The sequence below is a fragment of the Crassostrea angulata genome, chromosome 3 (assembly GCF_025612915.1).
Source record: "Crassostrea angulata isolate pt1a10 chromosome 3, ASM2561291v2, whole genome shotgun sequence".
NCBI classification, from domain to species: Eukaryota; Metazoa; Mollusca; class Bivalvia; order Ostreida; family Ostreidae; genus Magallana; species Magallana angulata.
Genome location: NC_069113.1, coordinates 16206563 through 16222774, shown reverse-complemented (window position 1 = coordinate 16222774; position 16212 = coordinate 16206563). Strand labels below are relative to the sequence as shown.

The window sequence follows — 16212 nt, the reverse complement described above, 5'->3', positions numbered from 1 at the left end:
TCAAGGTCATAAGACACCCTAGGGTTGCTAGAAATTTTGGTGTGAAGTACAAACTTCTTAGGTCTTTCTCCTTTTTGTGGTGTAAGTGAGCTATGATTGATGAAGAATTTTAAGAATAAAATCAACAGGATCAAAAGTGAATAATTTATTGCTAAGTATCAATACAAGTTAAATTGTTAGCTCTCTGTCATGAACATGCTGCAAGTATTAGGTCAGGTGACGAAAGCTGTAAAACCGGAACCAACACAACTGGGATCTTTGACTTTGACAATGAAAGGTCAAGGTCATGGTTGATAGCTAAAAATAATTAAAAGAACTGTAAAAACATATAAAATTACTGACTGACATGCAATGTTTGTACACTGGATCTTCCTTTATCTTCACAAGTTTTGGCTTCATCACATTTAAAGGCAGGGCCTACTAATATGTGAACTTCTACTGGATGTATCATGATCACCAGAGGTAGTTATTATAGGAAAAGGGTTTGTTCTCCTCAAATTACACACTAGTCGTGTGTAACAGAATGAGAAGATTAGCAATATAGATAGTTTTTTTTTCTACATTAGAGCACTAATATTAGTCTAGGAGTATAGACAGTTCAGGGGCCTACAGAGTTATTGATTTAAAATAAATGTCACCAACTCTGTTTCCTGGACAATGACAACAATATGTGACCTTCACATTTAGAGTACAGGTCTATATACATAAAATGATAGATTCTAAGCACACTCTTACTTTGATGAAGCTCATTGGTATTGAGTTGACTAGGACAGAAGAAGATCCTCAGAGGGAACCTTGATGTTACAGTGTTGGGCAGCGATTCAGAGGCCTGGCACAGGAGCTTAGCTAAACACTCACACACTTCCTTTGTTAATGAATCTCCCACTGATTCTATGCTTCCTGGAAATGTACACGGAAATGTATTAAAGATGGTGCTAGAAATCCTTGGCTGTGTTTTCAGAAAGAACTTTTCACAGAGCAATTCTCATTTTGAATCTAATGGAAATAATCCCCTCAAGTGGAATTGATATCGTAAAATTAATTTCCAAACTACATGTATTTCAATTTCTTTACAAAAATCCAGCAATAAAAAACCACTATTTGGATCATGTAGTTTAAAAATATCAGTTTCAAGGAGATGTAAATTTGTGGTTAATAATCATTTCAAAACAACGTTCTATAAAAAATTGCACTTCAATGAACATCTTATTTCATAGATAAACTCTACAATGAAATCCACAAAATTGGTTTTCAACAATTACTCACCAACAATTGATATTGCACAAGAAATGACTTCTACATCTGTATAAAGAAATCTATGAGAACATCTGAACAAGCCCATTTGAGAATTATGTGTCCACTCTTTAACTGAAAAAATAAAAAGTGCACAATAAATTTCATGAGTGTACATCATATTCTTAATTCAAATTACATGGTTCAATTGCTGTATAAGGTGTTTTTAGCATATCTTTAAAAGTATATAAAGTAAGGTGCTACAGTGATTGGGTTTTACATAAACATTCTTAGTAATTTTGGGAGTTGATTTATTTTAAAATTTTCTTCATGTAGTTCATGAAGTCAGGTAAGCCAACTGCAGTTTATTGAACACTGTTGAAAGCATAATAAAAATCCAAATCATACCCAGATATGCTAAACAGAATTTGTTAATATCTAAACTTGAAAAAGTGAAGTACTGCACTTGTAAGTAATAGTGAGGCTTATTACGGTGCATGTAGAAATATAAAAAAAAAACTTTCTTAATATGGACACAGCAGGAGCAATGACACACATTTCAGGTATAATGGTCTGCATAGAGAACTAGTTGACCACTATTAGATATAAGTAATGTATGTACCGGTATCCATGAGAAAGATGGGGGGGTTACAATTACTTCATATACTGGTACACATACTAGTAGTTCATCCAATACTAGTACACATACAGGCATAACTCACCATTTATATCACAGAGATCATTCCTAGCCATGACCTGCCATTCTATCAGAGCAGCTTTGGGTAAACTTGGAACAATTACATACATGGTTACAGGGGGCATGCTACTTATTTTCTCCACTCCAAACTCTTCCTCTGTCTATACAACAGAAAAAAAGCACTTTATCGAAATTAAGTCTAAGTCAAGTGTGAAAGGCATAAATACATTGCCTCGAGCAACCAGTAATTTTCTTTTCATTTTATATCAATGTAGATTCCTTATTTTACACACATAATTATACATAGGACTGCCTTTTTTTTTTATCAAATCATGACAATATTAAATCAAGAAAGCCAAACTTTTGTAAACTAGAAGTTAACAACTCTCATAAAATCATAATCATAAAAGTTTTTGCATAAACAAGGAGGGATACTCCTCACAATTTAATACAAATACATGTAAACACTAGGTACATGCTTCCTAATTCATCCCTAGTAAACACATTCACAAACTGCCTCTTGAAAAGAAAGCAACATACATTGACTTGTGAATTTGAAGTTTTCATTTGCTTTTATGTCATATGTCCTGTTACAATAAAAGTACCTCTTTCGATGCTCTAGATGCTTCTAATTCCCTTTGAGCTGTCTGTACATAGCTGTTGTTAGTCACATAACAAACAACTGTAGTTATTTTATCCATCCCACAACGCATTGCCTCTAATATCCTCTTAACATGGCGAAGGGAAAGTCGAGCTTGTGGAACTATTCCTCCCCTAATGATGGAAAGGTTTGCAGGACACATGGCTATCTGTCCAGCTACATACAGTTTATTCTTGACCTGTTAAAAAATCAAAACCCAAATTCAGAAATAGATACCGGTACATTCCTTCAACATTTCCAGATTTCAATATCCTTCTTTTTTTCTTTCTATTGTTACTCTAACATTTTTATATGCTTCATTTAGGATCTACACTAACTGATTGTATTAGTGACCATATTAACACCGTAACTTGAACATTGAATTTTCTCACTAAAGGCCCTGTCACACCAACCGCGTCCCCGCGGCGTGTTCACGGCGTTGTAAAATTCATGGAATCGCCGTAGATCGCAAGGAAAATTAAGAAAAAATGTACAGTTTTATTTGAAAATTTTACAAGTGGAGTCGTCACGGCGTCCTGACGGCGACCGAGGCGTTCTTACGGAGCTCTCACGGCGTGTAACTGCGTTTCCACGGAGTTCTACTTGGCGATTAACTGTGCTCTCGCTGAGTCTCCGCCGCGCTCATGGTGTGCTAGGAGATTTTACCGCGCGTCCACGGCGTGCTCTGCGCGCTGACTGCGTGCACAAGACATTCTTTACTTCTTGGTAGGTTAATATTAATTTGTACAATTGTATGGGAAACAAACAAGAATTTAAAACTAGTAAACAAATGATTATAAAATTGTTTTGATTTTATGAAAAGGTACATTATAATTGAAACATAGTTACTTCTAAACAATTTGTGAAGGACTAGGATTAAACTCTTAGTAGTCAGGTCTACAAGAAAGATCCGTTATTAGTTGTTAGAAAACATATAGAAAAGATTTGAAAACATCAGAACCAAATGGCATGAATTCCATCTACGTCCATTGATAGGTCTTGGAATATTAGCAAATTCTACTTTTTACATAGTCATCTACATCCAGTTTGATAATTATTACATCGCTTGCTATTGTACAACAGCTATTTTTCGTGGTCTTGATGACAACGCAGTAGAAACGCCGTGGGAGCGGGGTATAAACGCAGAAGAAACGTCACGAGAGCGCGATGAACGCAGGAACAGCTCTTTGGGGTCGCTGTGTGAACGCAGCCAAATGGAAAACAACTTGATCAAACGCTGTGGATGCGCAGTGAGAGCGCAGCGAGAGCGCGAAAGAGACGCAGTGGGATCCCCAAGGACTCCGTGAGGTCTCCGTGCAAGCGCAATTGACTTATCACTGCGTCTACACTGCGATTAGCTGCGTTCTTTGAGCGCGCCGACGGAGCTCTCGTGGCGCTGTTGGAGATCTTACGGCGTTGTCACGGCGACCTCACTACGATCCCACCGCGACGGACGAAGATGCCGTTGCGTTCTTACGGCGCTGTAGGAGACTCTACTGCGTTTACCTCGGCGTGTTACATTATTTAAGGACGCAGCGGGATCGCCGTGAGGACGCAGCTCCGGTGTGACAGGGGTTTAACCTCAACAAACTATCTGTATTACTGCTGGCTGAATTACCTCCCTTATCAGATTAAAATTCCATCTCACTTTAAAACTAACTGTATTTTTGACTGAATCATCTTCCCTACTCAAATCTTTACTGAGTTGATCTCCCAAACTAATATTGACAAAATCATTTCTCTTACCTGAACACACTGGCTGTAAGGGCCTATGTTTGCAGGGGCCCAGTGGGAGAGTCCCTGGACATGCATTGTCTGTCTGTCTGGGAGAGACTTGTTGCAGTAGCAGTCAATCTGAAGAGCAACATTAGGGGGCAATGCTGCTTCCACACATATTCTGTTGAACAGATAGAGATTGTAATTGATGATAACAATATTTTCAAAACAGGACGGTATGTTTTTATACGAGATTGGAAGTTTTGATTGATAATAGTTAATTACGCTATTAGAATAAGTATTTTCATTCTCTGGTCATTTAAAAAATGAAGACTTCCTTGAGAAAGAATTGACCACACCTTGCAGGAGGGTTAATGCCAAAGTAAGTCCTGTAGACAGAATTAACTGCAGAAAACATGGACATATCCTGTACATAGAGACACACCATGGCAATACAACTCATGTCACATGGACCAGCTGGCAGGTTTTCCAAGGCCTCTACAAAGAGAAACAATAGATATCATATCTTCCTCCCACTTGGCTCCTTCAAAATAAGCAAAATAATTCTTTAAATTGGATTATTTTGGCATAAAAAAGTTTTGGCAAATCATGAAAATACTAATTTGAAACGTAAGCTCCAACTATATATACATGTATAAGCAAATATGTACACTCCTTATTCAAGGTGAATGCTGAGGTGTATGAACACAGACCTTTGAGTTTGTTCATAGTTTGGGTGGTGATTTCTGCCAGGTTGCCAGATTCTGTATGAAATCCATAGAGTCCAGTTATCCACACATGGTCTCCATCACAAAATACTGAGCACCAGTCCTCTTCATCTACAGTGCAAACATGTGATACCAAATCTTAAGTAAAACTAATAAAATGGTACAATTTACAGGTATCCAGGAGTGCTTTCCTTTTGGGTGTGACGGTTTTACCTGCTAGGGGGTGGGGGTTACCATCTCTGACACAGGCTGGCTCTGGATCTTCAGTGATCCTATCCTCCAGCTGGAGGGAGGAATGAAGCTGGGAGCTTTGTAACATTGGAAGATTTTTAATTCTGTCTAACATACTGGTATTCTGATCATCCACCTGTCAGAGGAACAGTGCAAATAAAGTACATGTACAACTACCGGCAATTCTGAACTTTTTACTAGAAGGAATCATGAAATTCTCTTGATTAAGATTTGATCTATTCTGTATCATGCCATGACTACCTTCTTATCTTCTAGATGAGCTCTTTTAATATTCAGGTAGGCTACAGGGGCAAAAGCATCATCAGAGTGGATGATAGACTCAACTTCATCTCTGGAAAAGAGACTCTAAGAACTATATGAAAGCAAAATATAGAGTATACATGTGAAATCTGAAAGACAGTGTTGTGAAGGTTGGGGAGACAGATACTGAAAATGTTTCTTAAATTCTTATTTATATTACAGGTAAATTAAAAAAAAAAACAAGCCTCCATAAACATTGAAAATGTTTTCATATCTACATTTATCAGTTCCTAGTAAGTCTAGTTTCATTTTTATGGTCATTGATTGTTGTTTAAGACCTCAAGAAAGCTGGGCTCCTTAACTGTAATTTACCATAATCATGGGAGTGCTATATTACCACAACAACAAACTGCTTGGTTGCTACCTATTTCTAACAGCAAATCTCAGAAAATATATCCTAAATCACATAGAGCAAGGACTTTTTATTTTAATACCATACATGCCTATAGCGTAGTGGCAGGTACAAATGGTTTTTATTTGATATAAGAGTAATTTATTGCAATGATTTTTTCAATAGGTTCTGAGATCAGGGGAATCAATCTGACTTTGTATCAAGCATGCAATTGTTGTAAGTGTGTTGGCCAATACCATATCTTACTGTATAGGTGCTACACTGGTACTTACAACACAATTCTTTTCCTGAATAGAGGGCAGTCCAGAGTAAAGGTCTCGTATTCCCCTCCCTCTCCACACACATTCAGCTGGTACTTGTCTTTCTAATTACAATTAAACGAATTAAGAAATCACTGAAATAAACTTTGAATTTAACTCGCAACAAAATGGTTGAAAGCTTTACACCTTCAGCTCAGGTATACAACGTAGCCATTCAAGATAATCTATGTAAAATGAAGAAAAAAAAAAACACACCAAAAAGCACTGCATGAAAGCTTGTTTATGTAACTTACCATTTTCTGTAAATAAGGGTGCATTTCTGATAGAGTTCTTCCTAGGTGTTTAGGTTCTAAACCTGCATTAACATTTAAAAAATATATGTCCTCAAAAGTATGTTTAATTATACTTAATATTTAGAAAAAAAATTAGATAGGTAATAGAGGTGAAGAGAGAAACAAATTAACAATTTCAGTAAATCATGTACATGTATATAATTAACGCAATCCCAGTACACGCAGAGGATATTTACAAACAACAATCCAAAGTTGTAACTGCATTATCCAAATTGATATTATTCTTACCAAGGGAGGCAACTTTGATTAGAACTGCTGTCAGCTGTGAGTCAATCATTTCCTTGAGTAGTTCCTCTTGGTCTCTTCTCCACAGGTAGGCCAGGGAGGTAAGTCCAAGTCTCTGACACCTGTGTAAAGAGGGAACCAGGTATTTAAATAGGATAAGAATGGAACAGGTACTGGTTCATCATATGTAAGAGACAACATATTTTTTCATGTACAAGAAACCTATAGAACTATGGGACATATAATTTTGAAAATTCAAAAAATAAATAAATATGATTTTTCTCTTACACGTGTTCTACCCTCACTCGCTGATAATCTGACAAAATAGCTCCCACAGATACTGCATCAACATCACACTCCTCCTGTTAAATAGATAACACCTGGTATTACATGGTGCTCTTTAATATGGTAACCACTGGGGTCATTTTGTAGTTTTACTCAGTACATGAATCTTAGTTTATAATTAAAATTCAATTTACAAATCATTACCTTCACTTTTTTAAGCAGCTGGAATAAATCTTCAACTTCATCGTTTTCTGTAATTGTGTAATCTTTGTCTATTGACTTTGATGAACCTTGGATAGTATGTCTGTATAAGGGGAGACCCATAGCTTCTGCATACAAGTCTATACCATGGTGTCCAACTGTTTGAAACATGTAGCTATCAAGTTCATCTAGAAAACAGACAATACATGTATTAACAAAATATAACAATATTCAATGTAGATATTAACAGTATCATATTAAGAATTTTTAACCAAACATGTACCAGCATATCGTTATGCATGTACAAAAGAACTCTTTATCTACCTGAATTATATTTTGATATTGGTACATGTACATAAATCTGTTAATATTATTAATACAAACAATGTATAAATAGACAGACATTAAATTTTTGTTTATAAATATATACCTCTTGACCAAATTAATATCATACAGTAGCAACCAGACCCAACCAAACAGATAGCAGACTCCAACCATACACCATGCAGGTCTGCTTTCTGTGTTTGCTCAGGGTCTGCTGAAAAATGACCAAATGTCTCCACTTGTGTATTGGGAATTTACATGGAATGAGCTTACAGGCAGTACATTAAACAATGAGTCTGCTTCATACTTCAGTGTGTAATGTGGACCACAAGTGTTGACCCCAAGCAGACCAAGAGCAGATTAAAATTTTTAAAAAGTAGACCCAAACAAATACAATGCAGACCCAGGGTGGTTAGGGTCAGCTTTTGGGGTCTCCTTTGGTGTTAGGTTGTGTCTGGTCGTACTGTAGCTAGAACATAGATACATTGGGGATAAAAGGAAAGTTAGGCAATATCATTTGGCAATATCTATAAGCTTTCAAATGTTTACAAGGAGAAAGACTATTTCTCTGTCTAATATGCTTTTCAGGTGAACTAACAACTAAGCTATCTGCCACTGGTATTAAAACTGGTTTTACTTTCACATTCCCCCCCCTTAAATGATCTTTGTCCTCAAAGCTAGATCACCCAAGCTAGACTCTTTCCCTCGCAGAAGTTCTGATCTGTCAGTTCCAGGGGTTGGTCACAGATGAAATGTAATGGGATGGGAGAAATAATGACAGAACAGACTGGGATTTGAACCTAAGCCCTCTGAATCTATATTGACTATAGTCAGGTGTTCTACCATGCAATTGAGCTAGGTATTATAACCGTTCTGACTGCTACATGACTTAATTACCTTTCATTTCTGGTCTTAGGTTAGCAAGGGTAACTATTTGGTGTCCCTCGATAACACACTGCATCATGTTGTAGCAGCTGTCTTTCCCACCGCTACAAATAAATATACAAAATCGTATTGGTTTAGTGACAGGCTGACAGCCATAGACTGTTGCAATAATTTAATTTAAACTATATATATACTGTCTATTTGACACTTAAATTGATGAATTATTGACAGTGTTCCAAATATACATATCTCTCAAATACGTGCACTATCTTTCTTTCATTTTATTATTTAAAAATATGCATTCTTTCATACGCATATTCTTGTGTACTGATAAAGTGTTCATGGACAACATGAAGATAGATTACAGGTACTCGTGTGTTTTTATAGATTCGTTTCGATATCTACATACCTAACAAGAGCCACAACCCTCATCCTTATCTTTACCCCTTTCTCGATGTTTTAAACAGTTTTTGACATTGAATCACATTGTTTGTTTACAAACTGTGTCACACGTGTTTTCAGAACCGGAAGCAAAATACGACGCATGCGTTTATGACACACGTAGTCATTTTTCCGAATCATTCGAACGTTTCATTACACGAGCAGAAATAAAAGCGATATAAAGGTTATAAAATACAAAGTTTTGTTTTTTTACGACTTCAAAGAAGGGGTTCCCAAAATTTCTGAAATTGTCAGAACTCCATTTTATGTAAGTATCAATTGCAATTGTCAGTTTGTACATACATGTATATCCTTGAACAGGTTATCTGGTTATCCCTGAACAGTATATCAGAGGAATAACTTTTGCAGCAATGCCAATTGAATTTATTTTTTTTCAGAATTATTTTTATACATTAAGTAACTAGTAATGGTTTTCCTTCAGAATGCAAGATGTCATGGTTGTCAGGATTGACTGGGAAAGCTGAAGATTTCCTAAACAAATTAGACCAGTCGGCAGCCCAGGCTCTCCACAAGGCTGAAGAGGAGGCTCGTCTTAACGCATCACTTCCCATCTCATCAGATATTCACTCTCCTCCATCCTCCCAATCAACTCGACAGTTAGCCCAGACAGGTTCACAGAGTGTGCCTGCAAAGTCGTCAAGGCCCAGTGGTGATTTCTCTTCTTATGGCGTCAGTACACCAGTAAAACCTACCAAACTACAAACTTCTGGACCCACTAGGACCGCAAAACCCAAACTGACTGAAGCTCCAGTAAAGCAAACCACCCCTGAAACAACTGCTAGTCAAGATGTCCCCGCAAAGAAAAAAATAGACACTGATGCTGCCTTATTTGACTTTTTAAACAGTCCAGAACCAGTAGAAGTGAAAAAGACAGAACCACCAGAGACCAAAAAGAAAGCTACCCCTGCCAGCAGTGCAAGACATTCCAGACAATCCAGTACTTCCTCCATTGTGTCAAACAAGGGAGGAAAGGTCATACAGGAAATTGATACACCTGTCTCAACCAGTGGATCATCCATAGTTCACATTGAATCTCTTCCATCAGGCTCAGGTAAACTCTACATTTAAGGTACTCATAATTAGCTAAGCATATAAAACATGTACTGTAACCATCATTAGGGAATATTGAAATGCAGTTTGTAAAGATGTTTTAATTCTGTGCTAAAATACATTATTTTATTAGGTGAAATTTTTTAGATCACAAAAATGTAAGCCAAATAGAGGTGGATTTTGATTCTATGCAAAATATACAGGAGCACAATAGTTATAAATTGTGTCATTATTTTCAGATCACGGAGATGTGAGCCCCACAGAGCTGGATGGCACCACTGATGTGGCAGCCCTTGAGGATGCCATGCTGGAACAGAGTCCCAGTAACAGTGTACACAGTAACCAGGAGACAGAGCCTCACAGTGAGCTACAACAGAAAGTATCATCACTAGAGCTCGAAAATAAACTCCTGAAAAATGAAGTCGCATCCCTCAACCAGGAAATGGCAACTGTTCTTCAGAGGTCCAAAGACGCACAAAATGGTAAATGGATTAATCTAAGATTTCAAAAAGTGCACTATTGTTCATTGCAAAGTCATGCATCAAATTATCTATCCTTTATTGAGTATGATCTATTGCTATTGCATACCATTGGTTTTAATTAAACCCCAAAGTATTTTGGATATCTTTTCAAATAACAGTATATATTTTTGCATAGATAATTGTAATGTGTTGCTTATTATATTTTCAAAAAATGAAAATAACAACTGTACCCGGAATTTTACAAAAAATGGTTGACTTAGAAAAAAAATTGGAACAAATTGCATCACTCATGATTTTTTGCTTAAAATTTTCATGTACATATATTGTATCTAAATGATTTTATTTGAAATCAGAGGTGGAACTGATGAGGAAAAAGCTGGAGGGTAATCAGAGGACTCAGTCCCAGTCAGACCAGATGGTGAGGGAGTTACAGTCACGCGAGTCCGACCTGATGGAGGCTCTCCAAGCCAAGGACTCCCAGCTTGGAGTGCTCCGGATACGTCTGGAGGAGGCAGACAAACAGATCGAATCCAAACAGAAGAGCATTGCTGGTCTGGAGGGTGAGAGAAGCAGGTCAGTAAGGAATTAAGTTTATTTATATACAGAACTAGGCTGGGAGCAATTTATAAAGCATTCAAAAACTTTTGCATGTACTCAAAATAATGAAGAATACTTTCAGAGTTTGTAGATTTATTATACATGTACTTGTATGTGCCATACACAATTTTGTGGAGAGAAAAAATTGTCACAACACTTTTGAATACTTGCAAAATGATTTTGATAAGCATGCTTAAAGAATTTCTTTGCTTTGACCATATGACCTTCGAACTTGGTTATTAGAATACTGAGGGACCACAGTGATTCGAGTGGGGTACATGGTCAAGCTTTGGATTCCTTGCAAGCCAAACTGTCAGAGGTGGAGGCAACTCTACGCAGAGAGCAGGATTCTCTCAAACAAGTGCAAGTATGTACCTGAATGATCCAGTCGTTATAAAATATTGAGCTTTCCTATGAAATGATAAATTAGTTGAAGAAGGGTATTATATTGTTGTTATCCCACTTTGTAGCAAGAAGCCACAGTTCGACAGAGTCGTTTGGAAGAGGAACAGAGAAGTTTAGCTGATGCTTTGACTGCCGCTGAAAGAAGGGTCAATGAAGAAAAAAGTGAGTCTTAATTTCTAAGGAATATTGTTTTGTGCATCCTTTTTATGTTTAAAGTAGTCCATATACTTTTTATAATTTTGTCGAATATTAATTTGTTCTTTGTACAGGTAAAGCGAATGATTTAACCAATCAGCTCAAAGCAGCTAAACAAAATGCAGAAAGTGCCAAACAGGAGTTGGTAGACTATAAAGAGAAAGCAGCAAGAATTTTACAGGTAATTCTCCTACATTCATTTATTATAGGGTAGTTTAAGTTTTTACTTTGTTACTAATTGCACCAATAAAAAGTAATCATTTTATCAGTGTTATTAATCATTTTATATGATTAATTTTTAAGATGATTTGGAAATATTCAAACTTTGAAGATTTCCTTAAAATAGCTTCTGAACATATGTTACATTTTGTAAACAGTCAAAAGAGCGGTTGATAGCCAGTCTAAGGGAGGGGTCTGGAGCCTCCGGGGAGTCAGTGGGCGTGTCCAATCTGGAGTATGACTCCGTGAAACAGGAGCGAGACATGTTCCGGGAGGAGCTACAGCAGTACAAGATGACTATTGAGAACATGAGAATGGAACTGTTGGTAAAGCATTTAATGGTTCTAATTATGAAAGTAAAAATCATATACAGTATCAGTATATTTGTTGATGACATGCAGTAAATCTAGAACTAGTAGCTTTTAAAGAAATCAACTTTCTGCTGTATTGCATATTTATGCATGTATAACAAAGTGAAGGTACCACCTTAAATGTAAAGGTTTTCACAAAGTTAAAAAGCAGCTTGTGTCTTCAAGAGAATGAGGGAAAAAGGCATTTTTAATTCTCATTAGGATATGGAGACCCATCTCCAACAGGAGAGTGATACATCCAATGAACAGATCCGCTCCTTGGAGGAAAACGTCCGCAGTGAAAAACAGAGAAGGGAAGACGCAGAACAGGAACTGTTGAAACAAAAACAGGTACATGTACTACTTGTATTAGTCATGGGGATTTAGATTAAAATTGAAAATATAACTAACCATTAAATGCTGATAAAATATTATTGAAACTTGATGTATTCAGACTTGTTTTTTTCTTTCTTATGATTTTATGAAAAGACATTTATTTTATTAAACAGATATGCTATTCTTTGAATTGACCATTTATGTCTTACCTTTCTTAATAGGAACTTCAATACAACCTAGAGGAGCTGAGGAAAACTAAGATGTCCTATCAGACTTGTATCAAGGACAGGGAAGCTGAGATTGAGAAACTTAGAAACCAGGTACAGATTTCTAAAGCTATTGTTTATATTTGATACACAACAATTTGCATCTCGTTAGATTTTGACATTATTATGCTTTGAGAATGAAAAATTCTAAATGCATTTGTTTTCTGTGATCAGATCATGACCAAGTCAATGAGTTCATCCACGGAGGGTGAGTTGGAGGCTCGAGTTAAAACTCTGACGGAGAGTCTCATCCAGAAACAAACAACTCTGGAAACTTTGAGCACTCAGAAGAACTCACTGGCCCTACAGCTAGAGAGACTAGAGGTGAGAGACTTAACTGTGAATTGGAACTGATTGTTTCTACATGTACAAATATATGTACTACATGTTGATGTATATGTATTCAATGTATACTAGTATTAGAACAAAGTGCATGTAAAAAAAACTATTTTTAATAAGGACATTAATATTAGAAAATGAAAAATCAAATCATTTTATAAAAGTATCAAGTGAATAGCAATACTGCTTTTTAGGTAGTAGTGCAGTTGTCAGCTGTGCTCCTTTGTTTTAGCAGTGATAGATTCTATTTTATTTGTAAACAATATAATGCTGTTCCATTCTCAAGCCCTAAGCATCAAACATTAAAGTTTTTAGCTGTTGAATCTCAGCAGCATTAGTCTGAAGTCTTAGCATGAGACAAGCTTCATTTTTTGCACTGAACCATGCCCTGTAATAACATAGACTCTGTACCTTTAGATGCAAGAAACAATACATATAACGATTTATTTTACAGCAACAGTATAAAGATATTCAGTCGTCCTCACTGCGCACAAATACCACAGTGGTCAATGTACACGATGAGGAAGAAGGTCAGTGTCTGGTTGTTTCAAATTTTATGAATGTACGATATAATGTGAATGTGAAAGACCTTGACTGAGCTATATCATAGTATGATGTACACAATTTCAATGTAGAGGACTTAGTTGTATCAGTAGACAAGGTTTAACCGACTCCTGTTCCTTGTAGATACAATGTACAATAATTAACATTTGATATACTTGAATGTGAATATTCTTCTGACCATTACAGTGCGACAGAGGTACCCTGGCTTTATGAGGGAGACACCAACAGATCATGAGGTCACCAAGAAAATGAAGAGGGCTGCCAATGTCATAGACAAATTCAGGTAAGAATTAGGTTAGGTAATGAATAATGATTTTCTGTTAAACATTTTTAAACTACTGTGTACAGGTTTATTTTCACCCCATGTAATTTTCGCCCTTCTGCACTTGCAAACAGTTTCACCTATCTTGAATTCGCCCATACACAGTTGTGTTTAAAGAGAGATAATCTCTCTTATCTTATAAGACATTTGAATTCACCCAGTCTTATTAAATTCGCCTGCTGACAACAAGGGCGAAAGGGGCAAAAATAAAACGGGAGCGAATATTACCTGTATACAGTATTTTAATTTATCAATTTTGGAGTACATCAAAATATTCTTGCAGTTGCTTTATTGTACTTGAAATGAAATTTTAATTTCTTATTTATCTTCTTATTCTACAGCATAAGACTTGGAGTATTTCTAAGAAGATATCCTATTGCTAGAGTGTTTATCCTCATGTACATGGTAATATTCCCATCCTATTGAACAAGTATTTTCTTTAACCAACAAATTATTCATGATCATGAAAAATTTTGTCTCATTTCCTTAATTTCATTTTTCTCCAGGTATTGCTTCACCTGTGGGTGATGGTAGTTTTACTGACATATCAACCAGAAATGCATGGGTCCGAAAACCACGTCCAGCCCCTGCCCCCCAAATAACCAGAGACAACTAGCAATGGTTCATTGTATCAGCTGTGATATTGCTACTTCATGCTTTCAAATGCTAGCAGACCCTGTAATCAGATACTTTTAAAACTGTGTGTTTTGTCGACAGACTGTTTCTTGTATAATGTTATATGTATACGTGGTTCAGCTTTGATGAAATGGTACAATTTTTAAAAAAGTTTTCAATGTTATGATGAGAGAGAGAGAGAGAGAGAGAGAGAGAGAGAGAGAGAGAGAGAATCTATATAATATTCACTTTAAACCTTGACAATTTTTCCACTGTCACCTCAATCAGATGCAGTTATTATTTACAACTGTTAACAAAGTTTCCTTCATACTATCATTGCCCTTCCCCAGCCATTCCTTGAAATTTCCTCTCAAGTTAATTATTGCTGTACATGCTAATACAATCCAAGTATCGACATCCACATAAACAAACAATTACTTGTATACAATATTCTGTCTGTATCTTGGTTGTTATTCTTCATAGTGAAAATCATTTCAGACAGGGTCATAAGTTTTCATGCATAACATCACAATTACCATATTTCTTTATTTGATGGTCACTTTGTGGTTAATATAATCATGTAAATGTACATGCCTGCATACATGTACATAAAATTATATTTTACACTGTTTATTTGTAATATTTACATAAAGTTATAATAGTAAGTATAACGAGTACATGTGAGGGCCATTGATTTAATAAGGTACACAACACTGTTATTGTACAAGATTCTTTTGAAGAAGTCACCATTTTAAGATCATCAGTAGTTGCATTTTGTTTTGCAAACTTTTCATGTTGTTGTGTTCAGAATATTACTTTAAATGGAGAACATTTCCTCAAATTTTTTTTTTCTAATCTTACCGGTAATCAAATATGATTTTAGCAATTTGATTGGCTGGAACCGAGCGCTGTGCATTGTGTAGACAGTGTCTATGCCCATAACAGGATCCACATCCATTTTTTTTTTTCAATATTGATGGGAAATGGTTTATATGTTTTGTGCTTAATGTTAAAATTAGAAGTTATTGCATTTACCAGAACCTGGTACATGTAACAATTTCATTAAAGTGTGTAAAATAATAAAGCTGCATTTTAAAACCATTTCTTAAGGAAAAGTTTACTTACATACATACATACCGTAATTTATTTGTACATAGAAAATCTCTAAAAAATAATGCATCAAGATCTGAACTTATCAAGATAAAGACACATTGATAATACATGTAATGTAATCGTAAACCATTTGAAGAATTGTGTTGTGCAGTGTCTGTACAAGGAATAAGGTGCATTTTGTTGACAGAGGAATTTGTTATTTATGTGGTATTTTATTATTAAAGTATATGACCAGTTAATGTTGTTTTCTTTTTTAATTACCAAAGTGTGCATTATACATGTATTAGTGGTAGAACCCTAATAAATCCACTAAGTATACATGTATCTAGAAAGTTTTATCAATTCATTTTGTTTACAAGATAAAAGAATTTTCCCTTCTGTCCTACTTGTACATTATTGTCTGAAGCCAAACAAGCATAGATGAGATCAAAAGATCACACTGGCTA

General features: G+C 35.9%; 2 protein-coding genes across 2 annotated transcripts; one reads left to right on the top strand and one right to left on the bottom strand.

Moving 5' to 3' along the window:
* Window positions 1-132: 132 nt before the first annotated feature.
* Window positions 133-8971, bottom strand: LOC128177024 (uncharacterized). Its single transcript, XM_052843532.1, has 17 exons — window positions 8861-8971; window positions 8464-8555; window positions 7246-7430; window positions 7045-7118; window positions 6760-6878; window positions 6472-6533; window positions 6191-6282; window positions 5507-5597; window positions 5228-5381; window positions 5000-5125; window positions 4646-4784; window positions 4317-4467; window positions 2536-2769; window positions 1956-2091; window positions 1267-1368; window positions 736-900; window positions 133-297 (listed from the first exon to the last, which is right to left on the bottom strand). Exons 1-17 carry the CDS (start codon window positions 8881-8883, stop codon window positions 188-190), a joined length of 2055 nt encoding a protein of 684 aa, XP_052699492.1. The 5' UTR covers window positions 8884-8971; the 3' UTR covers window positions 133-187.
* Window positions 8972-9021: 50 nt separating this feature from the next.
* Window positions 9022-16005, top strand: LOC128176785 (golgin subfamily A member 5-like). Its single transcript, XM_052843320.1, has 15 exons — window positions 9022-9160; window positions 9335-9964; window positions 10203-10445; window positions 10799-11018; window positions 11286-11409; window positions 11513-11609; window positions 11717-11823; window positions 12020-12187; window positions 12434-12562; window positions 12769-12867; window positions 12988-13137; window positions 13607-13682; window positions 13903-13999; window positions 14380-14443; window positions 14545-16005. Exons 2-15 carry the CDS (start codon window positions 9343-9345, stop codon window positions 14638-14640), a joined length of 2292 nt encoding a protein of 763 aa, XP_052699280.1. The 5' UTR covers window positions 9022-9160; window positions 9335-9342; the 3' UTR covers window positions 14641-16005.
* The last annotated feature ends 207 nt before the right edge of the window (window positions 16006-16212 follow it).

Coding starts and splice junctions, on each gene's coding strand:
- LOC128176785 (XM_052843320.1), top strand. CDS start 9,343: ATGTCATGGTTGTCAGGATTGACTGGGAAAGCTGAAGATTTCCTAAAC. Junction 11,019..11,285: donor CTGGAGGGTGAGAGAAGCAG/GTCAGTAAGGAA, acceptor CTTGGTTATTAG/AATACTGAGGGACCACAGTG. Junction 12,188..12,433: donor ACATGAGAATGGAACTGTTG/GTAAAGCATTTA, acceptor AATTCTCATTAG/GATATGGAGACCCATCTCCA.
- LOC128177024 (XM_052843532.1), bottom strand. CDS start 8,883: ATGAGGGTTGTGGCTCTTGTTAG. Junction 6,879..7,044: donor CGAGTGAGGGTAGAACACGT/GTAAGAGAAAAA, acceptor CTCTTTACACAG/GTGTCAGAGACTTGGACTTA. Junction 2,770..4,316: donor CTTACAGCCAGTGTGTTCAG/GTAAGAGAAATG, acceptor ATTTTTTAACAG/GTCAAGAATAAACTGTATGT.